The 26,103-nt window shown below is 50.4% G+C and overlaps 10 protein-coding genes across 10 annotated transcripts; 7 read left to right on the forward strand and 3 right to left on the reverse strand.

Moving 5' to 3' along the window:
- Positions 1 to 461: 461 nt before the first annotated feature.
- On the forward strand, positions 462 to 1,464 carry BDW47DRAFT_124343 (oxidase ustYa family protein; the record flags this gene model as incomplete). Its single annotated transcript, XM_024816238.1, has 3 exons — positions 462 to 738; positions 798 to 1,066; positions 1,120 to 1,464. 3 exons carry the CDS (start codon positions 462 to 464, stop codon positions 1,462 to 1,464), a joined length of 891 nt encoding a protein of 296 aa, XP_024673672.1.
- A 174-nt stretch (positions 1,465 to 1,638) lies between these two features.
- Positions 1,639 to 3,462, reverse strand: BDW47DRAFT_11301 (putative MFS multidrug transporter). The gene is made up of 5 exons (XM_024814293.1): positions 3,090 to 3,462; positions 2,911 to 3,024; positions 2,726 to 2,858; positions 2,247 to 2,676; positions 1,639 to 2,181 (listed from the first exon to the last, which is right to left on the reverse strand). The coding sequence occupies exons 1-5, from the start codon at positions 3,406 to 3,408 to the stop codon at positions 1,708 to 1,710; spliced, it is 1,470 nt and encodes a 489-aa protein (XP_024673673.1). The 5' UTR covers positions 3,409 to 3,462; the 3' UTR covers positions 1,639 to 1,707.
- A 1,935-nt stretch (positions 3,463 to 5,397) lies between these two features.
- Positions 5,398 to 6,558, forward strand: BDW47DRAFT_124345 (oxidase ustYa family protein; the record flags this gene model as incomplete). The annotated part of the gene is made up of 6 exons (XM_024816239.1): positions 5,398 to 5,409; positions 5,714 to 5,741; positions 5,824 to 5,946; positions 6,013 to 6,149; positions 6,220 to 6,310; positions 6,380 to 6,558. The coding sequence occupies 6 exons, from the start codon at positions 5,398 to 5,400 to the stop codon at positions 6,556 to 6,558; spliced, it is 570 nt and encodes a 189-aa protein (XP_024673674.1).
- Positions 6,559 to 7,650: 1,092 nt separating this feature from the next.
- BDW47DRAFT_102871 (putative ABC multidrug transporter) lies at positions 7,651 to 12,915 on the forward strand. The gene is made up of 12 exons (XM_024811945.1): positions 7,651 to 7,918; positions 7,981 to 8,730; positions 8,817 to 9,096; positions 9,164 to 9,397; positions 9,451 to 10,163; positions 10,228 to 10,390; positions 10,446 to 10,802; positions 10,867 to 10,990; positions 11,048 to 11,235; positions 11,295 to 11,922; positions 11,976 to 12,443; positions 12,564 to 12,915. Exons 1-12 carry the CDS (start codon positions 7,706 to 7,708, stop codon positions 12,784 to 12,786), a joined length of 4,341 nt encoding a protein of 1,446 aa, XP_024673675.1. The 5' UTR covers positions 7,651 to 7,705; the 3' UTR covers positions 12,787 to 12,915.
- A 348-nt stretch (positions 12,916 to 13,263) lies between these two features.
- On the forward strand, positions 13,264 to 15,137 carry BDW47DRAFT_130826 (AATF family protein). The gene is made up of 3 exons (XM_024817178.1): positions 13,264 to 13,340; positions 13,418 to 13,523; positions 13,586 to 15,137. Exons 1-3 carry the CDS (start codon positions 13,283 to 13,285, stop codon positions 15,075 to 15,077), a joined length of 1,656 nt encoding a protein of 551 aa, XP_024673676.1. The 5' UTR covers positions 13,264 to 13,282; the 3' UTR covers positions 15,078 to 15,137.
- Positions 15,138 to 15,774: 637 nt separating this feature from the next.
- Positions 15,775 to 16,392, reverse strand: BDW47DRAFT_102876 (uncharacterized protein). The gene has a single exon (XM_024811946.1). The coding sequence runs from the start codon at positions 16,115 to 16,117 to the stop codon at positions 15,818 to 15,820; it is 300 nt and encodes a 99-aa protein (XP_024673677.1). The 5' UTR covers positions 16,118 to 16,392; the 3' UTR covers positions 15,775 to 15,817.
- Positions 16,393 to 17,983: 1,591 nt separating this feature from the next.
- On the reverse strand, positions 17,984 to 19,713 carry BDW47DRAFT_116458 (FAD/NAD(P)-binding domain-containing protein; the record flags this gene model as incomplete). Its single annotated transcript, XM_024814931.1, has 7 exons — positions 17,984 to 18,339; positions 18,401 to 18,540; positions 18,597 to 18,752; positions 18,810 to 18,966; positions 19,018 to 19,372; positions 19,423 to 19,617; positions 19,672 to 19,713. The coding sequence occupies 7 exons, from the start codon at positions 19,711 to 19,713 to the stop codon at positions 17,984 to 17,986; spliced, it is 1,401 nt and encodes a 466-aa protein (XP_024673678.1).
- A 269-nt stretch (positions 19,714 to 19,982) lies between these two features.
- BDW47DRAFT_130828 (cupin domain-containing protein) lies at positions 19,983 to 21,112 on the forward strand (the record flags this gene model as incomplete). Its single annotated transcript, XM_024817179.1, has 3 exons — positions 19,983 to 20,232; positions 20,320 to 20,757; positions 20,808 to 21,112. 3 exons carry the CDS (start codon positions 19,983 to 19,985, stop codon positions 21,110 to 21,112), a joined length of 993 nt encoding a protein of 330 aa, XP_024673679.1.
- A 333-nt stretch (positions 21,113 to 21,445) lies between these two features.
- BDW47DRAFT_116460 (putative C6 transcription factor) lies at positions 21,446 to 24,108 on the forward strand (the record flags this gene model as incomplete). The annotated part of the gene is made up of 9 exons (XM_024814932.1): positions 21,446 to 21,544; positions 21,620 to 21,720; positions 21,772 to 22,004; positions 22,066 to 22,572; positions 22,627 to 22,819; positions 22,873 to 23,022; positions 23,072 to 23,559; positions 23,636 to 23,800; positions 23,957 to 24,108. 9 exons carry the CDS (start codon positions 21,446 to 21,448, stop codon positions 24,106 to 24,108), a joined length of 2,088 nt encoding a protein of 695 aa, XP_024673680.1.
- Positions 24,109 to 24,722: 614 nt separating this feature from the next.
- Positions 24,723 to 25,843, forward strand: BDW47DRAFT_116461 (fumarylacetoacetate hydrolase family protein; the record flags this gene model as incomplete). The annotated part of the gene is made up of 4 exons (XM_024814933.1): positions 24,723 to 24,996; positions 25,075 to 25,211; positions 25,307 to 25,676; positions 25,737 to 25,843. 4 exons carry the CDS (start codon positions 24,723 to 24,725, stop codon positions 25,841 to 25,843), a joined length of 888 nt encoding a protein of 295 aa, XP_024673681.1.
- Positions 25,844 to 26,103: the final 260 nt, after the last annotated feature.

Consider the following 26,103-nt stretch of genomic DNA (forward strand, 5'->3'; position numbering starts at 1 on the left):
TATACAACAGAAGCAAAAGGCTATATCTACGCGTAGGGGAAGGGGAAAAGGAAGAAGCGTAGATTCCTCTACTTGATGGTCTCTGGCTCAAAATATAGTGTCATAAGGCCTCCAAAAGGTAGGCGCCATATGAGGGTCGTTATATCAGACGACTAGGGTGGTCTAACAACGACGGAAGTACTCGTTCGAGCGGACATTATGGCAGCCTGTGATGCCTCAAGGCCCTATGTTGCAATTCCATTGCTTCACTATGCACCGAAAAGACCCGAAACAAAAGAACCGACGGCGCAACACCGGCTAGACAGTTACAGTACCACAGTATGCTGTAACCAAAGACGCGCCCATCAAGCGAATAAGAGATAACGGCAAGGGCTTGCATGCCCCATCCTCCTCTCGTTGGGCCATCCCACGGAGACAGATTCTGAGGCGCTTGCACCTTCATTCCAGATGAGACAGGCATCATGATATTCAAGCTTGCCACATACAAGGATCGCAAATCTCGACGTCTCGACCCGGCGCTCGACGATGGTGAGACCAATGTGGAGGGCCAGAAAGACGAAAGTGCTTTAGGGAACGAGCCCCGCAGTGCATCTGTTGTCACAGAAGCAGCGATGATATGGACTTCTTTGATTATTGCGAACGTGTTGCTTCTAGGGATTCATATCGGGTTGCTGTTGACCTCACGCTGTTCCGCTCCGGCCAAGCGGAATGCAGTTATGGGAGAGGTGTCGAACTGGTGTAAGCCCAACAGCTGGATAGAAAATTCGGCATTATCTGATCCATTGTATGGCTGCCAGCGCCCGTCTCTGACGAAATCGACATCCCTATACGCCCGAAGATAAGCGGCAGAGCTTTATTTCCAAGCCCGGATGAGTTGAACACACAAGAGAGAACCGGATCAGAAGACAACGCGGCATGGGATTACTTTGACAACGTCAGGACGCATGTCGCGACTCGTGCGGATATCCTCAAACTGGGCAAGGATCCAGATAAGATAGCCCGTTTTGAAGACTGGTACTGGGGTTTGGGGGACGACGCCTACATGTTTCAGCTAGACGTCATGCATGTAAGTCCACTACCACAATTCACAATCTGGAGTCAAGATTCCAACACTCCTAGCAAATCTACTGCCTGAATCTCCTCCGTCAAGCCGCATTTGGCAAAAGGGAAAATGAAACCCACAGCAGCATGTGGTGGACTCGCCTCAGTAGCTGCGTCGATAGTTTGTTGCAAAATCTCCAGTGTCATGCAACCACCGAGGCCTTGTCCATGGTGTGGATGGAAGGGGACGAAACGCCGTCGCCTGATCTCAACGTAAATGGGAAATGTCGCGACTTTGAGGTCATCCGTGAATGGGACGAGATGCATGCGGTTGATAGTGATATGTTTGGGAAGATGCCTGTTCCGAAAGATGCTTTTTTGTGGCCGAACCCAATTCGTCGAGCGACATTTGATGGGATATGAACGGCAGAGACAATGAAGAAGAAATTGTAGGTTGAGGACGAATACTTGGACATAAAGTCAGTCTGTATACTGTGTACCGGGTAATATGTTGGGACTGTGGAAGGAGACGTGTAGGTTAGGTAATGTCGCTCTAGAAATAGGGTGACTTACGAAGCACAAAAGTGTCCTGATATCTTTTGTAGCTGAGTGGCGATTTTTGCAACAGGTGATGAGAAGATCGAACTTTGTTCCTCGCCCCCAGAACTATTGAGCCTTCACCTTCATCATCGCCCCCGAAACCAAAGCATAGAAACACCCTCCCATCAAAAAAGGCAACCCAAACCAGCTCTCTCCCCAATGCAGCCCCACACGAAACGCATAAGCCAACAATGGACCCGCGATGACCATCCCCACGGAGCTAGCCGCCGCCGCCGAGCTGTACAATGTCCCCACATGGTCCGGTCTGACGAGTGTGGTCACGAAACTGCGACAGGTCACTGAGAAGGCGGCGCCGAGGGACAGCAGCACAATACCGAGGATGAGTACTGCGCGAGATGACGCTGTAGCAATAGTGACGAGACCAAGGGCGGAGACTGCGCTGGTAACTTGGGAGAGGCGGAGGTCTATAATGTTATTAGGGAGGTGGAGGGTCTTACTGAGGAGGGAAGAGATGGCCGGCATTAGGAGGAGGAAGCTTGCTAGGGTGATTAGACCACGGAGGGAGATGAGAAGGCTGGACTAGTGTTTTAATCGCGTTAGCGTTTTCAGCTTTTGGAGGACAGAGGGCGGCGGAATATGCATACGTTGCCGATACTCCAATGGAACCGCTTCGACGTATACTGTAGTAGCAGACTCGTTGACTGTTTGCTGAAGCTCGTGATAAACAGCGCAAAGAGACAGATGGTCACGCCTGGATTGTCTGTGATGAACCGGGTTGATTTGTGGAGGTCTCGCAATTTGTCTTTGATATATTGCCTCCGAGAGTTCTTTCCAGCTATTGTCGTCTCCGTCTGCGTTGCGTCTTCGTCGGGATCCGTCGCTGAGACAGCCTTTGATCTGGCGTCGGTCAAAGTCTCCGGTATGAGGAATGCACTAAGCGACCCTAGAATGGAAACCCCCAGGCCTAACATGAACGGTGGCCATGGATTACGGGCCATGAGGTATGCGCTGATGGGGGTGGCTAGCACTTCGGATAGAATGACCGCGCTTGAGAGGCGGAAGAGGGCAGTGGCCCTAGAATTGAGTGAGCAAGAGATCAAGCCCACTAACATTTTGTGCATACATCTCTTCTCTGGGAAACACATCCGCTACCATAACCAGGGAAATCGACGAGAGCGCCATGTCGCCGCCGCCAATAAGCCTCCACATCCCTGACAGCCAGACCAGTCGCAGGGGGAGGAGGGTAGAGTATAAGCCTGTATCAGTATAAGTTATGGGGTTTGAAGTGCACCGGGTGATACTACTTACACACCACACGCACCCAAATCTCCCCCAGCATGATGCCCAATATCCCCAAGAGGAGAACCGGTTTGCGCCCCCAACGGTCCGCCGCCACACCGTAGGGGATGGCCAGAAGGATACCTTGGTCAATGTTATTCTCAGCGCGTAGTGGCAGGGTTTAAAAAAAAACAACGATATGCTCATACCAGGTAACACATCACTCGTCTCCTTCCACCCATTCACCAGCGCCAGCTCACTCTGCACCGGCTCGGATTTACAGATGGCCTCCGTGGGAATTGTGTCGGAGGATTTTCCCAGAGTTGCCATGTAGTTCCGGCAGATGATATCCTGAAAAATCTCTGTCTGGGGTGCGGTGGTCAGATAGAAGCCGAAATCACAGGCGAGGACGAGCGTGGACGCTGCAATCATGACAATTCGTTTCCGGGAGGCTGATGCCAGTGGATCTGAGACGTGATCGGTACCGAGTAGAGGGGAGTGTTCATTGTGAGTATCGGGGGCACTCATCGTGTTAATTGTTCGTTTGATTGGATTGATAGGATGATGTGGAGGAAAGACGAGCTGTTATGGCCCAAGTCTTTCCATCTGACCGGTAGTATTCAGGCCCCCGAAGTACCTTAGCGTACCGGGTAGGCAAGGGGCTCGTGCCCAACAACAACCGGGACACGGTGGCGGTTCTCAACCCTTACAAACGTACGAGGCATGATGCAATGGTTTCTTTTCTTTCTTCTCTTTTATTTCTGAATTCTAGACTATAAATCTAAATGAATTAATCAAAGTTCCTAGCTCAATATCGTTCCTCATTTCTGCTTTTTTTGATATTTTAAGTTTTGCATATTTTTGTATCAAACAGAAATCACGACAAGATTACCAGGTCATATTTCTGCCGCCGCTTTGTAACCACTTGACGGATCCACCGTGGCTAGTTTGTAAATTGGATACTGGTTGTACTAGTGTCACTAACAAGCTTACTCCAACCCTAGATTACGATGAGAGTGGTCGGGGTTATGGAACTACCAACTTAGCGACACCAACCCCAGCAGATGCGTCACAGCCGGGCGGAACAGAGGGCCAATGAAGCCTGGAAAACGAGGACACAATCAGACAAGGATTAGAAAGATAGATTAGGCTTATTACCTGAGTCGTGTAATATATTTTACTAGCGACTCCGCATTTTCAATATAACTCAAGATGGGAGAACAATGCCAGTGAGAACAATTGCCAACGATCGTCACGTGATCATTTATCGATGGCTTCTAACTGTGTATGTGCCTGCTAGTTCGTTGAGAAAATATATAGTTTTCGCCTTGTATAATCCGCATGGTTGACAAATGATCCTTATTGAAATTGTTCTGGTGATACTTCACCCAGAAGGGATCATCGAACTAGTGTAGCGTTCGTGGTGGATTCAAACGGATGATCGCGTCGGCCCGCATATCCACACAGATCGGCCCCGAGTCCGCAGTAGGGCAGATCTTTCGGGGCAGCATATCTAGTCCGTAGGGGGTCCAAAATGCCTTGCCCTCAAACCTCTAACATATTATATATTCCCGTCATAGTTAAGTTCTTCCTATATAATTCATATGTCTCTACAAGCGCGGATGGCATCACAAACTCGATTCAGTACCAACATGACTACTACCTACACATATATAACCAGCGTAGGATGTAACAAAGCAGGTTGGTCTTGCACGTCCAGGATAATAGATATGGACCACAATCTTGTCACTCGTCTCTCATCTCGCCTTCTCTTCCCAAATAATCCTAAACCCATCCCAGCAGGACCCAAGATCTTCTCGAGACAACTAGACAATCAACATCATTGACATCCTTGCCATATGATATTCTACTTGCCACACGAGGCTTCCGGAGACCACCACAACGCTATCTCTTGCGGGAGGTGTGGTAATGCAGACTGCTTTCCAAGCGATCAGAGGCCAATAACCGAGTCCCAGAGTCACTTCCTCCAATTGAATGGGATGTGCTCACTGTAGATCAGTCAGCAGTTACGTGTATGTTATACTGTGAACAAACGACAGAGAAGATCTAATACCGCTTACCGCAAGCCCAGCCATGTGAGGCCTCGCCCAGACCACAGATGTATAGACTACCCTGCTCGTTGGGTTGCATTGCCTGTAGGCTTTTGTTTGCGATACGCATCCTAGACGCAGTGCGGGGCAGATGCTGGAGCATATCCTAGACTTGACCAGAAACTACATTGGGAAAGAGTCATGTCTCCATTCTGTCTGATTAGGTGGAGGCAATGAGGGGAAGGCATTGGCGCTATAGGCTCAAGAATGTAGAAACAAGGTATACGTCGATGGGAAGCCCCGCGTCAGGTTCTGGTCGAGAAACCAAAGCTAGGAAAAGCAGATATTTAAAGCCACGGCAGACATATCACTCTTCACATAAACAATATCTACTGGTTTCTCTCGTTTGTTGAAACCCATTTTCGCTTCCTCCATGCTTCCTAAACAACTCTTGCATAAGTGCAGCATGAGTGAGAAGGTATGTTATACTCTATAAAACCCTTTCCTTGTTCCATAAAGATGAAAGAATGCTGAGTGGCACCTATCTAGAAGAAAGCACCGGTGGAGAGCAATGGCTGTCACGACACGGACTCAGCCAGCAACGCTTCATATGACAGTCTTCCCATGCAGGACTTCAATGAACAAGATGTGCCGTTCCTAGGCCCGATGAGACAATAAAACCAAGTCCAGAAAGGGAATGATCCTTTTATGGCTGGCAAACGCACTGCTTCTCGATACCTGCGTTGGCCTGGTCATATTATTTGCTCTTCGGACGCCTTCAGAAGCGCGATGCGATCGAGTTCTTTCCCCGTACTGTGCGGATCTCTGTCCCTTTCACGCAGATAGGGCATTTGCTCCATATGAACAGTGGCTGACTTGTACGCTCGAACAGCCCCAGCACTGGTTGCTGTAGAGTACGAAATATACCATTTTCTGAACAACTTCTCGCAGCCGTCCATCTACCGGGGCCCCCCAACCCCCGAGAGAGAGGCTGCCTGGGAAGAGCTCACACATGGTAATTATTCCCCTGCAACACAGGTGTGAAAATGAGCTGGCTGACTCAAAGTCCTCACATACACAGCTCCGGCGGTCAATGTGTTCATGGATAAGCTTCCCCTGCTCAACAAATCGGCCGAAGTCGACTGGGTCCGGTCACCCGAGGAGGCAGGGGGTGGTGCGGCAGCGCTGTTAGAAGTGGTGCACCAGCTGCACTGTTTGGTATGCTATTAGACATGTTCTCTTCTCCGTTCATATAGAGGGTTATTATTGGCTGTGTCTACGTCTATAGAGTATGCTACGCAAATGGTCGTACCGTGAATGGTACGAAGAAGCGCCCCTCGAGTTTGACGGATCCAAAGATCTTATGTGGGATCATATTGGTATGACCAGCCTGGCCAGTCAATCATGATGAAAGAGTGTATTGCTAATGTTATGCACCGCTGTGCTAGATCACTGCATCGAGATCCTCCGCGTGCACCTGATGTGTACAAGCGATGTGACACCATTCCTGGCTATTCGAGATGAGACTGCACCCATTGGGGAGCGGGCTGACTTTAAATTCATGCACAAGTGCCGCAATTTGTCGAAGCTCAAGGATTGGATGTGGGATAACATGGCGTTGCCCTAAAGCACTTTCATTACGTGCTATCTCATGCATTTCGGATCTCTTCCCTGATACTTTGGTGGGGAAATGATACGTGCTGGTACTTGAGTAGTTAAGAGTTATGATAAGTGAACGCCACAAGTGTATTTTGGTTTGGTATCACATGCCCATGCAGAGTTAAATCCATGTTTTCTGGCTCTTAGGCTCTCGATAACACCAGAGACTTTCTCATCCGATTTGGCAGTTGATAGATTAGTTGCAGATTCTTCTGAAAAGGGTAGTTGCCATATAGCGCGGGAAGGGATACCTAATATCCCTATTTACTCGAGCGCTTGACAACAGATCATGAGGAAAGAATGTGGTATGTGTTAAGCGAGATCAGGCCGATGGATTGAACAAGCATCTTGATAGTAACGTTCAGCGTCAAGATTTCGGAGGTGATGACCTTACTGTCTTTTGCCCGCAGGCTCAAGGAAAGAACTTGTTGAATATGGGACAGGGGTCTAGCAAACAAGCACTAAGATGGCAAGACCATGTTAAGCTTCCCCGAGCTCGACCAACGATCCGACTCGGTAACTGTGTCTAGGATACCTCTAGGCCTTGTACGGATTACAGAGGGGCCATACTACTCCACACACAAAGGATACCCTGCATTTTTGTAAGCCGTTCCGTTTCTCTTGCGCCACCATCGATAAGAAACGCAGCCCCCAACTGCAACTAACCGCGCCGATGTTACATCGCTTGGAAACACCTCCAAATATAGTCCGGGAGGAGGATTTCTCAAATGGGGAAATTCTAAATGTTGTTTGAACAGCCTGAACTTCCTGACAGCTGGACGGATGCCGCAGGACATATGCGGAAATGGGATTGATGAGTCGATGGATTGATCGGACCCCACCAGTCGATAATCAGAAAGGACTCAGGAGCGTGCTTCTATTCAAGATGAGGAACTAGATACAGAGCCGTCGCTGAGTCTTAGATTATTTCTAGCGTGTGACTGTCATGATGACCGTGGTCAGGTGCAGCCTGTAATTTCTTTTCCCCTCCTCCTCCCATCATACCTCTTCGTTATTCCTTCCTTTCTGTCAGATGGACTTCTTCTTCCTTTTTTTTTTTTTTTTTTTCGCCTTTTGGGAAGAAAGAAAAACATTCTAGAACAGGGAGAGCAAGCATGTCAGCAATGTGCTATGCTGGCAGTGACCATCAGTTTGGCCCTCGTGTTGCCATCAACTGTCGCAACTTTGATTTCACTCTTCTTTTCGAGGATGCCGTGCTCACCATCTTACCCGCTGGATTGTTCGTCATTTTCTTCCTGGCCCGGCTGGGAATTCTACGAAGGAATCCGGTGAAAGTGATATCTTACAAATTGGCGGCGTATAAAGTGGTAAGGGCAACATCTCTCGTCAAACGGCGAGTGCTAATCGTAGGTAATGACGAGGAAAAAAGGTACTATTAACGACACTCTTTGTGTTGCTTGTGGTCTATACGGTCCTACGGATTAGAACATCAGTCTTGCATACTCCGTTGTCACTAACATCCGACATCCTCAATATCGTTGTCGCCGCCGGCGCAGTAGCCCTCTCTTTCCTAGAAGATCAACGTTCGACCCGGCCATCGGACCTCCTCGTCATCTATTTTTCATTGCTGTCCCTACTGTGGGTCCCGCGACTACGCTCCCTGTGGTTGATATCGGCGTCAGGTCCCTGCAGGGTCTTGTGGACAACAATCTACGTCGTCGCTGTCCTAATTGCCTTCCTCGAATCGACTAGAAAGGTCAAAACCTTACACCCTTCCTACAAGCATGTCACAGTGGAGCAGGCCAGTGGGTTTTGGTCTCGAAGTGTCTTTAAATGGGTTGTGCCCTCCATCCGGCTGGGTTACTCTACTATCCTCTCTGTCGGAGACATGCCCAAGGTCGACGAGAGCCTGCAAGGTGACGTGGCGCGTGAAAAACTAGACCGAGCCTGGGCGCAATCAGAAGGGAAATATCGTCTCATCAAAGCCGTCTTCCGCGCATACCGTGGGACTGCTCTTTCGGGGATTATTCCTCGTCTCATCCTCGCTGGATTCACCTTTTGCCAACCGTTCCTTATCACTTCGACTGTGGATTACTTCGCGGGAGAAGCGGAGAATAAGCCGAAAGAATACGGACGGGCACTGGTTGGGGCTTTTCTGCTCATTTATCTGGGGATTGCAGTATGCCTATAAACTTACTATGAAACCCGTGGATTAAACTACAATGTTCTCGGGGTGTTGGGTTCGCGTATACTGACGATGTCTAGATATCGACGTCCATATACTGGCGCCAAACATACCGACTGGGCACAATGCTGCGAGGAGGCCTCATCTCGTGCCTCTACGGCAAAACTACCGTCCTGGCACAGGAGGATGTGAAAGGAAATGCAGCCCTCACACTTATGGGAACGGACGTGGAACGCATCGTTGCCAGTTCCAGGTCGTTGCATGAAATCTGGGCCTCGATCTTGGAAGTCATTGTGGCCGTCTATCTTTTGCAACGTCAAGTCTTTCTGGCTTGCCTTGTTCCTGCAGTCATTTGCTTGGGTGAGCTTAGTCTTCCACAAGATGATCCTTTATTCATTTGTAGGTAAAAGGTACTGACATGCTTTAGCATGCGTGTTTGGTGTAGGCCCGATATCCGCGCGGAGCGCACCAGCGCAGCGAGCTTGGGTCGAGAGAGTCGAGAAGCGGGTTGCTCTTACGTCCACATTACTGAGAGACATGAAGTCTGTCAAAATGCTGGGTCTGACTGACGTGTTTTTTGGGCTGGTGACCAAGTTGCGTGTGGCAGAACTGGAGACATCTTCGCGGTTCCGCAAGCTGCTAATCTATACAGTACTACTATGTATGCAGACTTTATGACGGCTGGTTGATTGAAGATGTGCTGACTCACAATAGCAAATGTACCAAGGGACGTGGCCCCGTACATGACATTCGCTGTTTATGCAATCATCTCCGTGGTCCGGCATAATCCGTCCCTCATGGCGTCTCAGGCTTTCACTTCACTCTCTTTAATCACGTTGTTGACTATGCCTCTGTTGGATTTTGTGCAAGCAGTCCCAGCATTGATTCAGTGCGTCGGTTGTTTTGAAAGAATCGAGGAGTATCTGGAGAGATCGCCGATTACATACCCTACTCCGACGTCTGCACTGACAGACGTAAAGATCCAGCAGACTGAGGATGCAGAGAAGCTCTCTGATATTTCTGCTGTAGTATCATTCAAAGATGCAGAAATTACCTGGCCATCTGACTCAGAAGGCGTGTTCCAGAAACTTACCCTGGAGATTGGCAAAGGGATTACGATGATTACCGGGCCGGTGGGCTCTGGAAAGTCGGCTTTGATCAAAAGCATACTTGGTGAGATGACTGTGAGCAAAGGTTCTATTCACATAATCTCTGGAAATATTGCGTACTGCCCTCAGGTACCGTGGATTGTAGACGACACTATCCGGCAAAACATCACTGGGGGCGCACAGTTCGACGCAGAATGGTATGACTTTGCGGTTTCTGCTTGTGGGCTGAAGGATGATTTCAGGTATATTTCTGCTGGGGACATGCATGTCGCAGGGAGCAACGGCGCCTCCTTGAGTGGAGGCCAGAAACAAAGGGTGGTAGGTTGTGTCCAGGTGGATGCCATCGAGGACACTGTCGACGTAGCTAACATGGAAGTAACAGGCGCTTGCACGGGCCATCTACTCTAGACTCCCTGTCATTCTAATTGACGATATTTTCAATGGCTTGGATTCCAAGCGTGTAAGTAGCCTAGCTGCAGCTCTATTCGCCGAGGACGGACACTTCCGCAAAGCCGGCATAACAGTTATCCTGGCCACTCACACCGGTATAGCCTTATCTGTACTCTACGAGAGCTGGAAAACAGGAATAATGTTTTACAGATAGCCTTCTTCTATACGCAGATAGGATTGTTGTCGTGGATCACGGAGCAGCTGTTTATGCAAGCTCACATGGAGACCATACAGACCGGACGCCAGATGCTATATCGGAGGATTCGATCGTGTCCCACGAGGAAATACCCAACCCTGATACTAACAAACCTCCTACAGAAGAAAATAAACGCCTTGCAGTCGAGGACGATGCAAGTAACACCAGGTCCAGAGTAGACGAAGTCGACTTCTCTCGGCGCGATGGCACTTGGGATGTGTATACATACTACACTAGAAGTGCAGGGCCCTGGATTGCCGTGGCGTTCGTTGCCTCGATATTTGTTTGGACCTTTTTCAATACCTTCTCTAGTGAGCTTGCCCTAGGTTAATTCTCTTTGTCAGTGCTTAATTCACCACTCACGACCTCATGCAGTTCTGTGGATCCAATGGTGGTCTGAGTCGAATGCGAGAGACCCCAACAGCAAGGTTGGCTGGTACCTGGGGTTCTACACCGGATTTACAGTTGTCGGGATTGTGGCTTGCTTCGTGGGCTGCGTGTGAGTCTCGATTCTACAAAAATGAGAGAGTGAGGTAACGAGTTCTAATATCTCCAGGCTCTTGTTTATCCACATCATCAACGACACGGCATTAAATCTACACACGGACCTACTAAAAGCCACCTTAAAAGCGCCGTGGAGCTTCTTCCAAACAACCGACGTCGGGATCATGACCAACCGGTTCAGCCAGGACATGGATCTTATCGACATGAAGCTTCCAGTCTGGGTGGTTAACACAGTAGCCTGTGAGTGACCTCGACTTCCCATCCCACTCTTGAACCGGTTACTCACCCCACGCCAACAGATGTTGCACTCTCTTTGATGAGTTTGATTATACTTTGTGTTGTTGGCAAGTACATGGCCATCACTTTCCCTTTCCTGATAATCGCATTCGTCATAATTCAGCGCATCTACCTCCGAACCTCTCGACAGGTGCGGCTGCTCGACATCGAAGCCAAAGCGCCACTCTACGCCCATTTCGCAGAGACAATCGACGGGATTAGCTCGCTGCGAGCCTTTGGCTGGCGCGAGGTCTTTCAAAACGAATGTAACAGGCGGATCAATCAATCCCAGCGACCATTCTACACGCTGCTCTGTCTGCAGCAATGGCTGACCCTGGTTCTGAATCTGGTCATTACAGCCATGGCAGTTATACTAATTGCAATCGCCACGCACCTGAGAGATCAATTCAGTGCTGGTGGTATAGGTGTCGCGCTAAATATGGTGCTAAGTCTAAATCAGATTCTAGTAGAAGCAATTCAGGCGTGGACACAGCTGGAAACGTCCATTGGTGCCGTTTCTCGCGTGCACAGCTTCCAAAAAGATACACCTTGCGAGGACAGAGCTCTCGAGACCCAGGCACTACCGCTCATGTCTCAAAAATGGCCATCGGAGGGCGCTATTGACTTTGAGAATCTTACGGTCGCGTACCAGTAGGCGACAACTCACCTCTGCTTACGGTCTAGATATGGCTGACTCCGCATAGAAGTACCGATCGTCAACCTGTCATCAGAGATCTAACGTTGAAGATCCAGCCTGGGGAAAAGATTGCCCTCTGCGGCCCGTCGGGGAGCGGTAAGAGCTCGCTGATTATGACCCTCTTGCAGATGACGGAAGTCAGAAGCGGTCATGTCTCCATCGACAGGCGGGACCTGGCACTCATCCAGCCATCTGAGATACGCCAGCGGCTCAACGTCATCCCCCAGGACCCGTACTTTGTGCCTGACACAATACGGTTCAACCTAAACCCCCATGCTGTCGCCTCCGACGAGGAGATCATAAGCGCCGTAAAGAAAGTGGGTCTGGGCCTATGGGAGAAGGTCCAGCTGAATGGCGGACTTGATGGAGATCTCGACGCTTCTCAGTGGTCTATGGGAGAGAAGCAATTGCTGGCATTGGCGAGAGCGTTGACTTCACGAAGCCCTATTTTGATTCTTGATGAGGCGACAAGCAAGTGAGTACTGATTGCTGCCTATCACATCCACATCCCTTCCTTTCCCTATCTCGTAGTACAACGGCAGCAGATCATGAGTATTCACGAGCAAGAGCTGACGAATGAAACCTCCCTCCCTAGCGTTGACTCCGAAACGGAATCAATCATGCAAAAAGTGATCGAGACAGAGTTCGCCAGTCAGACAGTTATCATGGTCATGCATCGACTTCGCTATGTCACCCGCTTTGATCGCGTGTGTCTTGTGAAGGAGGGAGAGCTCGTTGAATGTGATAGTCCGTCTACATTGCTTGCAGGGGACTCGGAGTTTGCGCAGTTCTTCACTGCTTTTATGAAGGAGCATTGATCAAATATTGTTCTGTTTCTCTGACAGAGATTAAGAGTAGGAAGAACCAAGATAGGCAAAGTTAGCAGATCTAAAAATGAGCTATTATGGTAAGAAGCCATGTGCAACTTTAATTCAGGGTACTCAGGGCAGTATCAGTTTTTCTTGATGGCCAGAAGTAGCAAAATTGAGCATTCAGCAAACAGAGAAAGACTTCGACCTGTGTAAAGAAGTTTTTACGCCTGTAGTATTGAAGGCACGGATGTGTGTAGTTGAAGGATCGGCGTGATTGACAACTCGATATAGAGCGACGATATTGCCGGTTTATACTTCACCGCCGGAATAACCAACCGTATTGAACTAGCACTCCGCCTTTAAAAGAAAGTAGATTATCCGACACCGCCTTCGGAGTTTCCGCGGCAGAAAAGAATAATAAAAAAAAAAAAAGAAAAAAAGACAAATGAAGAAAAAAAGCTCCCGCAATACAAGACTTTTCTCAAATTCCATACTCAGAACAATGGCTCCTAAATCTTTGGCAGAACAGATCGCGGAGCTCGACGATCCGACACCGAAGGGTGAGTTTCCATTGCCACGCGATTATCGATTACTTACATCCCGAATATCGTGAGCTGACTTGAATTTTCGCGACTAGATTTCGATCCTGAGGATTTGGAACATGGGCACCAGGATAGCTCCGATGAGGAGGGTGGACAGGATGCCGATGCCCATGCTGGGAGGGAACATTATCAGGCTGTAGGGTTCGTATTTCGCTTTCTTTATGTTCTCGTTGGATGCGACGTAGCCTGCTGACACACTGCAGAAAAGGGAAACTTCGCAAACAGGACCCTATCAACTTAGGCAAGCAATACGCCGGATCGAAAGTCAGTAGAGACGCTCTTGAGGCGGAGAGTGACGATGATCCGTTCGCGGCGCGTTCCAGCGACGACGACGACGACGCCAGTGACGATGATGAGAACGAGGAGGGGTCGGGCAGTGACGAGGAGGACGTCTCTGATGAGGAAGAAGTGATGGAAAAGAAGCGCTCCAAGGGTGTGCAGAAGAAGGGGAAATCGAATGCACATGAAGATATGGAGACCGATGGGTCGGATGATGAGAGCGAGGGTTTCTCTGGCGAAGATGACGAAGACATGGAAATTCCGTCTGACGAGGACGACGATGAGGATGATGACGAAGAGGATGAAGATGAGGAGGACGAGGATGAAGATGAAGACGAAGACGAACCCCCTAAACGCAAAGCCTCATCCGACGACCGCGAGGAACTCCGCAAACTGATGGCCTCCGACCAAAAATCCATCGCGGCTACCATCTCGCAAGCTACCAAAGCCGACGCCGTCAAAGGCAAAGCCGTCAAGCAGCAGCGCGCGACCTTCGACGCCCTGCTCAACTCTCGCATCAAGCTCCAAAAGGGTCTAGCTGCCATCAACCAGCTCTCCGGCACGACCAAGAACGCAGACGAAGTCGACGGCGAGGCCGTCAAGTCTGCCGAGTCTGCCGCTCTCACCCTCTGGTCGACCCTCGAAGATCTCCGCGTTGCCTTAGCCGACGCGCACACGCCCGGCGAGAAGCGCAAGCGTGCGAGCCCCGCCACGTCCTCGACCTCGTCCGCCTCGCTGTGGAAGCGCATGACCGACCTCGAGGCCTCCTCCCTCTCGCACCGACGCGCCGTCCTCGACAAATGGTCGCACAAGGTGCGCGGCTCCAACGCCACGATCCCCAACACGCGCGGCAAACTCCTCGGCGCCAGCGCAGCCGGCCAGCAGAACGTCAGCGCCGTCCTGGACGCCTACGTCGCCACCGAAACGGGCGACCGCGCCGCCAAGCGAGCGCGCAAATCAGCAGCCGGCGACTCCTCCGCCAATGCCGATGACGAGCCCATCTACGACGACACCATCTTCTACCAGTCTCTGCTCCGGGAGCTCGTCGAGCAGCGCCTGTCGTCGTCGGATGCTATCACGAACGGCATCGACACCCTGCACATCCAGCTGCCGTCGCGGGCGGTGCACCATGTCACGGGCATGCGCAAGGACAAGATCAAGCGGGACATCGACACGCGGGCGTCCAAGGGCCGCAAGATGCGGTTCGACGTCCATGAGAAGTTGCAAAATTTCATGGCGCCTGAAGACCGGACTTCGTGGACTGGTCACTCCCGGAATGAGTTCTTTGCGTCGTTGCTGGGCCGGACGGCTAGTGGGCTGTTGGGTGAAGGTGATGATGACGAGGAGGCGAGCAGTGGTGGTGAGGAGAGCGAGGAAGATGTGGAGGAGGGTGGACTGCGTCTCTTCCGCAGTTAGATCGGTTGATTGTATAGACTGTTGATAGTATAGTTGTATAAATGGTTTTAGAGCGATTGCCTTTTTCATTTAAAATTGCTCACATTCATCTACAATCACTTTTAGAGGTGACTCTAACATGGTGCAACTCTTCGTTCCTCAATATGCCATAAACCCCATCTTGGTGATCTAGATTCATTCATTTATTGAATAAGCGTAGCTCAACTATATACGAAGCGAAACTTGTCTATATCAATGCCTACCTATAACCTACCGCATTAAGCTAGATGTTGAGAAAAGAGCCAAGGTGTACACTGGAATAGTGATATTGGTCCTATGCAGGTCATCAAGCATAGTCGCATTTCGTCTCTCATTCTTTTCGTCGTCGTCGTCATCATCATCATCGTCATGATGGTCGTCGTCAGGGTCGCCGTCAACATCATTGCAAATGGTTCGCATATCACCACCGTCCCAAAACGCTAAATCAAAAAAGCCAACCGTCCATCGGATTTGTCTCTGCCCAAGCTCGGACTGATTCCATGCCCAGAGTCCAGTCCAAGTAGTCAATCAATTCACAAAGGAAATTTCAAGCGAGGGAATGTGGGAGAATGCGAGTAATATATACAACTTTTCTTCTACTCTAGCATCCAGAAAGTAGAAAAAACAGACACGAAAGAAAATAGAGGGAAAAGGAGAGAAGGGAAAGTCATCAAGTCATGGAAACGGAACATCATCATCGCCTGTATCAACCCGCCAAGAATCTAATCCCACGAGCCTCGCTTGGCTCTTCTTCTCCGTTCTTGGGTCGGCGAGTATTGCGGCAGGCCGGTACCCTGGTAGGGTCGTTCCCAGGTGAAATCCGTGCGGGTGGAATGGCCCAGCATGCGCTCACGGACAGCACGCTCAAGCTGGATCTTTCGATCTTCTTCTTCCTGCGGCGATAGGAAATGGGGGAGGCCGTTCCAGTCAACGATGACGGCGCCGCTGACATCGTTGTAGCCGGGGAGGGTACTGGCCATGTTGGTGCTGGTGCTCATGGAGGAGGGGGAAGTGGAGAGCATTTCGGTATGGTCTTGGAGGAGCGGGGTGGGTTCGTCTAGAGACGGAAGATACTCGTACTCGTCTGGGGGGTCGATGTCTTCGTAGATGAATGTTGTTTGTTGAGTGGGAAGAAGTTGCTCTTGTTCTTCTTGTTCTTCTTCTTGTTGGGCATTGGCTGGTGGATCGAGAAAGTCTCGTGTGGACTGATTTCGCTGGGAGGAGAAGAAGGGGTCTTCGGTCGCATTGGGACCGCTCTCGCGCGGGGATGGCGGTGCAGAAGTACTGCGGTCTTTGGGGGACGGTGAAGAACGTGCTTTCCACAGACGCCAGAGCGACATTGAGACGGTGGCTGACTCGTAATCGAGGCGCGTTGATTGAAAAAAAGTGATAGGTATGGTCTAGGTCTACCAGGAAACGAGGCTCTCCCACATTCTTCTGGACCGATCGAACTGATAATGGGATAAAAATAGGTATACCTCGACTGGCTTTAGCATTGCTCTTTAATGAGAAACGGCTTCTGTGCCACAATGGGTGGGGTGATGTGGCAGCGATGCTTCATCGGGTTGACTTTGGATCGTGCATCGAGCTGCTCATTCTGGCATCGCAGATTGGCTTGGCTGAAAGATCACAGGACGATTGGCCGCGAATGCTTGACATATCAGGCCGCTACACGTAGAGAAGCACAGTCATTTGCGGATGCAACAAATATTCACAGGTTAGGCAAAAGAGCAGTAAGGCCGTTGCTGCCCAGACCTTCCATAGAAAGGAGATCTCCGAGGGGTCGACGCGGCCCCATACACCGGCAGTTCTAGTGATAAGGGTTGTGGAATGGTTGTAAAGTCGTCTCTGGAGTCAAGTGATCGAGACTGTCTATCGGCTTGCATCGTGCAGCGTCTTTGGCTGATATGATAGGTCATCTAACTGGTAGGGTTTTGAGGTTATGCACGATGGTTTGTAGGGTCTGCTTCTACACCGGTTACACCGCTCTAATTGGTGCCTGTGAGATACCTGAGCATGAGTAGACATGGAATATCTAGAAGAAGAAGAAGAAGGTAACCATGGATTGTAACGTGAGGATGAGAATACAGTTGTTACTGTCTAGACCATAACCCTAATTCCAGATCCGGATAGGATAGGAGAACATCACCTAGGGAAGAGAATGGGGTGTCTACAATATGGACAACAAACTTAACTAAAATACAACACAATAAATCAAATCAAATGCAATTAATAATAAATAACACAAAGAACAGTTCTTCGTGTGTTTTTTCTGGGGGTTACCATCAAGTAGGCGAAGGAATCTGGGGATCTCAACAGCCACCAAAGCAAGGAGAACGACTCATGTTGTGTACACTTCATACTATGAGATAATTAGATTAGATGTGCCAGCACTGAATCTCGAGCATGGAGCTCCAGAGGACCGATCCACAGCCCATGCAAAGGGATTTGTTGGGCTGGCTATACGGGCCATTGATCCTGAATCTAGCTTTGAAATAACTAGTGACTTCTAGATTACTACAATATTTGATCAATTGTCATCCCCACAATAAAATTAAACAAAATAAAAAAGATACGAGTATATAAAAGACTAGAAACAACTCAGCAAGAGATAATAAACGGCGTATGAATTGCGTCCGAGAGGGATCTACATCACTCATCTACGCCTCAGAGAGGCCTAAGGATCGGATGGTCAATTGCGTCTGGGATCATCTAGGGCTATATCTATCACTAAGGCTAGACCTATCACTATATTAGCATGGTTGCAACTGTCAAAACCTGTCCTTGGGATTAGCCGGTGTTAAAATAAGAAGTACCATTGCTACAAGCATTCTATCTGAATAGGCTCCCTCGTGCATAGCGACACAACCGTTCATCACCTCCCACCATCATAGTGAATCCCCAAGGCCAAATCCCCACTTCTTGAAAGCCTCATCAATCTCCCTCTCGCTATCATACCCATAACACCACATCTGTGTCGCCGGATCACTCCACTGATTTGGGCTATGAGAGAAAGTCACGCCCTGAGTCTCCGGAACCATAGCCGCATCGCGCGCTTGCTGAAGTGGTCCATCCGGGAAATGCCAAAGTTGTCCGTTCAAGAGACTGGCCTCCTGCATCTGGCTCGTGCGCTCGATGCGAACCGTCTCGAAGATCGAGAGTACTCCAGGAAGATCTGCACGCGACGCCAGATGCGTCAGTGCCTGGGCCAGTGCGACGCCGTCTTCCACGGCCATCGCAGCGCCTGGGATCGTCAGCTATCTGTTTACCAAATGAGTTCCATTGTTTTTCCTCGGGGACCATACCTTGCGACATGTATGGCAGCATTGCGTGAGCGGCGTCTCCTAGAATGACGGTCTTCCCGCTGGCCCAGCGCGACATAGGCGCTCCGGTGAGGAGCGGCCATTTGATGGTTTTGTCAATAAACCCGATGATCTTCGTCAGTCTGGACATTTTTTACTATCAGCACTGTGCTAGCCTCGTGAGATCAGCTCGACAGACCTTGGATCCCAGCCCCCAAACTCAGCCCTCATATCGCGTAGCGCCGTTGACTGGTCCCATGTGGATGGATCACTCTCATCCGGGTGCGATAACACCATGTTGAAGGCCTTCCCTGCGCCAATTGTATACGTCATGACGTGGCGTTTGTCTCCGATCCTGGGGAGAAGGCCGTCAGGGTGGTACTTACTGCTTGGTGTAGGTGATGGTACTTACCAGATATTTAGGGCTGGTTTCTCCAGGAGCCACGCGGTATCAGGATCGTCTTTCATGAGATTTACATCTACTGTGGCTCTGTAGGCGGCAAATCCTGGTCTCTCTAGTGGTTTCTCGATGGATCCATGCAAGATCCCTCTTGCGATGGACTTGATCCCTGGTTATGGTTAGTTAGAGTACATCCAATGATAGAATCTAAATAACTCACCATCTGCCGCAACGATCAGGTCCGCTTTGACCAATGATCCATTCTCTAGGGTTATTGATGGACTTTCCGAGTCATAATCAACAACTTTAGAACCTAGAGTTATGTCGATCCCCAGATCAAGCGCCCTTCGGTACAAGGCGGAGTGGAAATCTGTCCGATGGATGACATGATACGGAGCACCAAACAGCTCGCAAAACTTTTGAGTCAGCTCCGTGAACCCAATAGTCTTTCCGTTGCTCCAGCGGCGAAACGAGATAGAATCTGGCTCTGTCACGTAGGGCTTTAAGTAGGGCCCAAGCCCTAACTTGAGGAGAAGCTTGGTCGAGTTGGGCGGAATTTGGATTCCCGCACCGACCTAGAAAAGTAAGTCTATCCATCTGGAGATAAAAGAGGTGCTTCTCTTACCTCTCCAAGTTCAGGCGTTTGCTCATAGATTGTGACGCTGTGGCCATGGGTTTTGAGCGCAACTGCGGTTGCTAGTCCTCCGAGTCCTGCGCCAACCACGATAATTTCTAATTTGGGTCTGTCTGTGGGGCATGATGTCCCCTTCTCTCTGAACTGTTTTATAAATTCTAGACAGTTGCTTGGATATGTCGGGTCCTATCTTCAGCCTGTGAGAAGATGACCTGTCTTTCTTACTGTCATCGTACTGACCTTTAGAGAGGCAGTCGCATACTGGTTAGCCATGGATGCCATGACGGTATTTGATGCTGGATATCAAGTCTGACCCGCTTTTACGACGAGATGATGGAGGAAGTCATCTAGATAACCGATCTAGGCTTATACATATATAGTCTCGCCTCTAGTTACTGCCCCCATCATACATCCGATCTTTCCCCGCCTCCCCCGCTATCCTGGGGTATCCTGGGGTATCCCCAGATATATCTTGCAAAGGTTATCCCTACCGACGTATTCTAGCTCAAGCTCAAGACAACTACCCTTCATCGAAGCTAACTCACTCCAAAATGACCAGAGACATGCAAGCAGTCGCGACCAACGACACCCAAGAGCAACTGCTCCAAGATCTCGAGAAGAGTAAAACCCTCCCACTATGGAAGCAAATGACGCGGTTAAATCCGCCAGCGCCAAACCCCACCTGCATCCCCTTCCTGTGGAAATACAGCTCGATACGGCCTAACTTGCTGCGCGCTGGTCAGCTCGTCACTGAGAAGGAGGCTGAGAGGAGGGTGCTCATGTTGATCAACCCAGCACGAGGTCTGTCTTTATCCCCTTTACCTTTTTTTTCTTTCCCCAATAACAACCATCCTACACACTCAACGAAAGCCAAGCTAAACCGAATAGACGCACCCTACACAACAGACACCCTCTACGCCGGGCTCCAACTCGTCATGCCCAACGAGGTAGCCCCGGCCCACAGACACACCGCATTCGCCATGCGCTTCATCATCGAAGGCAACGGCGGCTTTACGGCCGTGCACGGCAAGCGGATCAAAATGGAGCAGGGCGACGTCATCCTAACCCCAACCTGGAACTACCATGACCACGGCAAAGACGGATCGGGCCCAATGATCTGGCTCGACGGATTGGATCTACCCAATTTTCAGCACTTCCCGGTGCATTTTGTGCAGCATTTCGCGCAGTCGCGGTATCCGGCTGAGGATGTTGACAGCGGGACGTCCCCGATTGTGTTTCCGTGGGCGCGCATGAAGGGGCTGCTGGACGGGGATATTGCCGAACACTGGGTGTCTCGGCGGTATTTGAGAGCGGATGGTCGTGAAGGTGGGTATTCCTATGGAATTCTAAAGTAGGGCATCTGCTGATTCTCACAGTGAGTCGCATCCTCGGTGGTTGCGCGGAAAGGTTGGAAGGAGGTCATTCGTCGCCGTGGTGTCGCGAGACGACCTCTGCCGTGTACCATGTTATCTCTGGGAGTGGATATTCTATGATTGGAGAGCAGAAATTCGCGTGGGAAAAGGGGGATACGTTCTGTGTTCCGTCGTGGTATCGATATCAGCACAGTGCAGGCTCGGGGCAGACGGTTTACCTTTATCGGTTTGATGACAAGCCGATGATAGAGGCTTTGGGATTTTATCGCACGGAGAATACGGATGTAGAGACTCTTGTGAAGGACTAGATTTGCTATGGGCCTAACCCTAACTTCTAAGTAGGGCAATAGTAAATCCATAGTGAATTGATCATCATGACATGGTATATTTTTCAGTAACTTTAAACCCATCTATCACAAAAATATTCTAGAATACAATTCTGCTGTCTCAGCAAATGCAAGTCGATCCCCAGACAATGTACTAATCCAGCAACATGTTGACTTGTGCCTGAAGCGCAAGGCATGAACATATCCCGACCACTCCCCGATCCTCCCGACGGTTCCCCGCTTCCCCATGACTTCCATCCTTTCCTCGGAACATACACACTAACCTACCCTCTCACCTCACCAGACCACTCTGCAATGAATAATACAAGCGGCAGTCGCTCTCCAGAGCCACATCCGGTAAAACGGCGCCGGGTAGCTTTGGCCTGCGACCCCTGCAGGACTCGGAAGTCTCGAGTTCGTATCTACTCCTCTCTCCACACTCTAGCAGCGTACAAGCACTGAAGGCTGGACTCACTAACGGCACTATAGTGTGATGGAAATCGCCCAAAGTGCTCCTTGTGCAGTGATTTGGGCTTTGACTGTGCTTATACGCCGTCATCGACGGCGACTAATGTCATCGTTCAGAAAGAGTATGTATGGCACTATTTCAGCGGTACAAGTGGTTGACAGCCATTGCTTAGCTATTTGAGTGGTCTCGAAGGACGTGTCAAAGCTTTGGAGGACTCGCTGTTAGTAATCCGAGATGACCTCAGTGGGCTGTCCCATCGTGTGGACCAGGGACACGACCCTAAAGACGGACACGATGAAGATGTTCCACCAGGCTCTGCGATGCCAGATCTCACGGGGACGGAAGATTCCGTTGATGGAATGGGCACTGTGAAGCTGGCTGAAGAGGAGGACTCGGGGTTTTTCGGTGTGTCTATCCCATAGTGTACTGGTTGACAACTGGCAATCAACTGTGTTAACCAGACCAGGTCCATCGTCGAATGTCGCCTTTCTGCGACACCTGACGCGAGGAATCGTCAACTCCGGGACCCTGGGCGGAGGCCTGACAAACCGTATGCTCAAAACGGGCGTTTACGAAGGCGGATTTGTCAACGCTTCTCGTCCGCCTAGCCCGAGAATACGCTCAAGCAATCAATCGTCCAAACGTGGCGGAAAGAATAACATCTTTGTGGTCCCCGCTGAGTCGGAAACGCTGGAGCTCATCCATCGGTTCTTCTCGGACACAGGGCTGTTGTTCCCGTACATATACCCGCCTGCCTTTCTCGAAACGTATCACCAGGTAGCAAGGGAGAACTTTAGCAAAGTAAGGCGGACGTGGCTGGGCTTATTGAATATGGTGCTCGCCATGTCCACGATTACGACCAGTCCTGGGGTGGCTGATGCCGATGCGCGGATTGCCGAATCAGATGTCTTTTACCAACGGGGTCTCGGGCTCTGCGGTAGTGAGATTCTTCGGGGCACCACTGTGGAAGTTGGTGAGATTTTCCTGTGGAGAGTTGCCGTACACGGTTTACTAATGTGATGCTCAGTCCAGTTTCTTCTCCTGATGGGCCAGTACCTTCAAGGGACGCAGAAGTCTGTGCAAGCATGGACCATTCATGGGCTGGCTGTTAAAGCTGCCCTTCAACTTGGGTTGCATTCCCGGGATGCCTCTAGGGCTTTCTCTCCTGTTGAACAAGAAACGAGGAAGAGGACGTGGTATGGTTGTGTTGTACTAGACCGGTGCGTTAAACCCCGAAATTTCTCTATGACCTTTCCAACTGAGTGTATATCAGGACGTTAAGTATGACTTTCGGACGCCCTGCAGCCATCCCAGATAGCTATGTCAAGCTTGAACTACCAGCAGCCCACCCTGACCTGGACATCTCCGCGGTGATAGAGTCTGAAACGAGTAGTCTTTCTCTGTCATTCTTTAACTCATCCATGTATGTTCCGTTCCCGCTAGCTAGCCCTCATCGCTCACATTCCACCCAGTGAGCTATACAAGCAAATGTGGACCATCCTTGACCTCCTCTACGGCCAAAACCTAGGCTGCGACATCCCCCTCAGCGTTAGCCAAACTGTCTCCCAGGTCTTCTCCATAGAGCAACACCTGTTCATCTGGGAGAAGTCCCTCCCGGACGGACTACGCTTAATTAACATCGCAGGCTTGAGAAACGCAGCCCAAGAGCCCTCTTCAAACACGGCGCACTTTTCCTGGAAATTCCGCACCATTCTCACTCTCCGACATTTGAACCTCCGCGTTCTCCTGCACCGTCCGATACTCGTCAAATTCATCGACGCCTGTGGGGGCCTACAGTCTGATCTTCAGGAGCTGAAACTTCTTCAGCAGATGGGGCCGAATAGTCTGCGCGTATGTGCGGACTGTGCCATGGAGATTATTGATATCATCTACGATATTGTCTATGACCCTGGATGGCGACGTAGCCTTTTGGGAGCGTGGTGGTTCTCGCTCTACTATAGTACGTTTCATTCCGTCGTGTCACTACCTTATTTAATGACGATCCGTTACTCATTAACTCCTTCTTTCAACTCCAGCATTCAACGCGGCTTTTGTCATTCTGGGTCTGCTTTGGGTCTGTCGAAACGAGGTTGTAACAGGTCAATCGATGGCTGAGTTGCTCGACCGCGCGCAGTCATACCCTTGTCGGGCGATTGCCGCCCTTCTTAAACTCGACGGCGGAAACCGGATGGTTGACCGCTGTCGGGTGTATCTAGAGCATTTCAGTAGTGCTTTGAATGCGCGAGGTAAATTCTGTCTTCCCCTCCCCCCCATCTCTCTCGCCTGTTGCTCTTCGTAGACATCCTTTCTGGATCTGAATTAGGCACATACTAACATGGCCGACTTCGAAGAAAAAGCAACCTCAGACCCAACTCTCGGCCCCAGCTCTGGTCTTTATAACACGGCATCGCTAGCTCCGCCAAGCGACTTCCATTTCTCGCCGTTGGGTATGGAGTTTGGCGAGTTCATGGTGGACGGTGATCTCCTGGCTTTGCTTAATCGGGAGTAGATGGTATATAACGTCAGGCGTCGCACTGGCCCCATTAATCTGCACTGTCCTTGCTGGACGACACTTTATAAGCAAGTGTTGTAGATTATGTGAAGTTCTTCTGACGCAGAAAAGGATCAGGGCGAGGAGATAAACTGCGCCCCGCGAGGAGATTTGACTGGTAATTGTCTAGCATCCCATGACGTTAGAATAGGATTCTCGGGGAATTTTGGACAGAGATCATACCCTAACATCCATCAAAATCAAATAATTAAGGTCTTTCGGACCAGTTTCAGGCGCAGCTAGGTTGCCCACTGAACCCCAATATGAGCTCGTTCATTTCTGGAGTTGTCGGCGTGGGGGCAATCATCCTGACCAGGCATAAATAAGTCAATAGATGTAGATAGCCACGTACTGTTATCCCCCACCGAGGAGCCTATAAAGCCCAGAAGACTCCAATACCAGCATTCGTTTTAGATCCCGATCATCCCCACCCTCAACTGCAGACCATCGCGTAAGATCTCTTTCTACTCCGGTCCACACCCGGTCTTTCCCCGCCCCTCATTCATATACCTATAGTAGTACCCAGTGTCCTCCACACTCTCCTCACCCTCCCCAACACCCCCAATAGAAATATGGAACTTCCTTGGAAACGCCTAATCCGCTTCGAAGCCACCGACGGTCGGATCCTCCGCGGTGAACCCCTCGTGGAAGACAGCGTCGACCTCGGCTTCGTGACAGCAGCCGACCAGATCCAGGCGCGCGTCATCTCCGGCGACGATATCTACGACACAACCGGCAAGACGACCTTAACGGAGGAAGTGGTAACTGTGAAGACGATTTTGGGCCCGCTGGCGCAGCATGAGGTGCCAATTGTTCGCTGTGTGGGGTTGAATTATATGAACCATAGTTAGTTGGTTTCTGTCCCACGGAAGGACCTGGACGCATTGAAGAGATGTACTGACAAGCTTATCACACGCACGACAGTCAAAGAAGCAGGACGCACGCCTCCCCCGTTCCCGTCTATCTTTTTCAAACCCAACACTACGGTTCATGACCATGGCGCTCCTGTTGAGATCCCTTCCATCGCGCAGGACGAGCAGGCGGACTATGAAGGAGAACTGGTACGTCCCCTGCTTTTCTTCTTCCTCGCGGTCTCCATATCACAGACTCGAATATCCCCATCCCTCCACCATGTCTATGTCCTAACGCCAAATAGTGCATCGTAATCGGCAAAGACGCCAAGAACGTCCCCCGCGATCAAGCCCTCTCCTGCATCGGCGCCTACACCGTCGGCAACGACATCTCGTCGCGCAAACTGCAGCGCGACCCCGCGCTGGCAGGCCGCGTACCGCAGTGGTGTTTCTCCAAGGGCTTCGACACGTATGCGCCGCTGGGCCCCTGTCTGGTTGCTGGGTCGCAGGTCGCCGATCCGGCGGCGCTGCATCTGCGCACGGTGGTCGATGGCGAGGTGCGCCAGGATGAACATGTCGCGGATATGCTGTTTGACTGTGCCTATATTGTGTCGTATTTGTCGCAGGGGACGACGTTGCAGAAGGGGAGTGTTATTATGACGGGGACGCCGTCTGGTATGTTTCTCTCTATCCTTCCCGGTGTGGCTTATCACTAACGCTGTGGGTTTGATATAGGGGTTGGGTCTGGATTGAAACCTCCGAAATATCTGACGCCTGGGACGCAGATGGACGTGAGTGTGACGGGGATTGGGACGCTGAGGAATAGTGTGGTTTTTGCTTGATCTGTAGAATGTTGAGAATTAGATGGTGACTGGTTGAACCGTGGTTGAGTTTGACCAGCTGTTATAGTAGGAGGAACAGCACTTCTTTCGAATGCTTACATTCCACCGTGTTTGACACCCACTGGAGCAATTCAAGATATAGAGATCATATTCCTATTTCACTGTTCACCCCACATTCTATCAACTCTTGGCGCTGGGGAGTCTGGACTCTGGACGCGCGGATGACGCAACGATCGACGGTTGATATCCTGCTAATAATA

This window comes from Aspergillus candidus, assembly GCF_002847045.1.
Source record: "Aspergillus candidus strain CBS 102.13 unplaced genomic scaffold BDW47scaffold_12, whole genome shotgun sequence".
Taxonomy (NCBI): domain Eukaryota; kingdom Fungi; phylum Ascomycota; class Eurotiomycetes; order Eurotiales; family Aspergillaceae; genus Aspergillus; species Aspergillus candidus.

Bases quoted from the DNA above. Each gene is read 5' to 3' on its own strand.
- BDW47DRAFT_11301 (XM_024814293.1), bottom strand. From the start codon at position 3,408: ATGAGTGCCCCCGATACTCACAATGAACACTCCCCTCTACTCGGTACC. The intron at 2,859-2,910 runs GTAAGTAGTATC...ATACTGATACAG, and splicing joins GATTTGGGTGCGTGTGGTGT to GCTTATACTCTACCCTCCTC. The intron at 2,677-2,725 runs GTATGCACAAAA...ACTCAATTCTAG, and splicing joins GTGTTTCCCAGAGAAGAGAT to GGCCACTGCCCTCTTCCGCC.
- BDW47DRAFT_102871 (XM_024811945.1), top strand. From the start codon at position 7,706: ATGTCAGCAATGTGCTATGCTGGCAGTGACCATCAGTTTGGCCCTCGT. The intron at 7,919-7,980 runs GTAAGGGCAACA...CGAGGAAAAAAG, and splicing joins AATTGGCGGCGTATAAAGTG to GTACTATTAACGACACTCTT. The intron at 11,923-11,975 runs GTAGGCGACAAC...GACTCCGCATAG, and splicing joins AATCTTACGGTCGCGTACCA to AAGTACCGATCGTCAACCTG.
- BDW47DRAFT_130826 (XM_024817178.1), top strand. From the start codon at position 13,283: ATGGCTCCTAAATCTTTGGCAGAACAGATCGCGGAGCTCGACGATCCG. The intron at 13,341-13,417 runs GTGAGTTTCCAT...TTTCGCGACTAG, and splicing joins CGACGATCCGACACCGAAGG to ATTTCGATCCTGAGGATTTG. The intron at 13,524-13,585 runs GTTCGTATTTCG...GACACACTGCAG, and splicing joins GAACATTATCAGGCTGTAGG to AAAAGGGAAACTTCGCAAAC.
- BDW47DRAFT_102876 (XM_024811946.1), bottom strand. From the start codon at position 16,117: ATGCTCTCCACTTCCCCCTCCTCCATGAGCACCAGCACCAACATGGCC.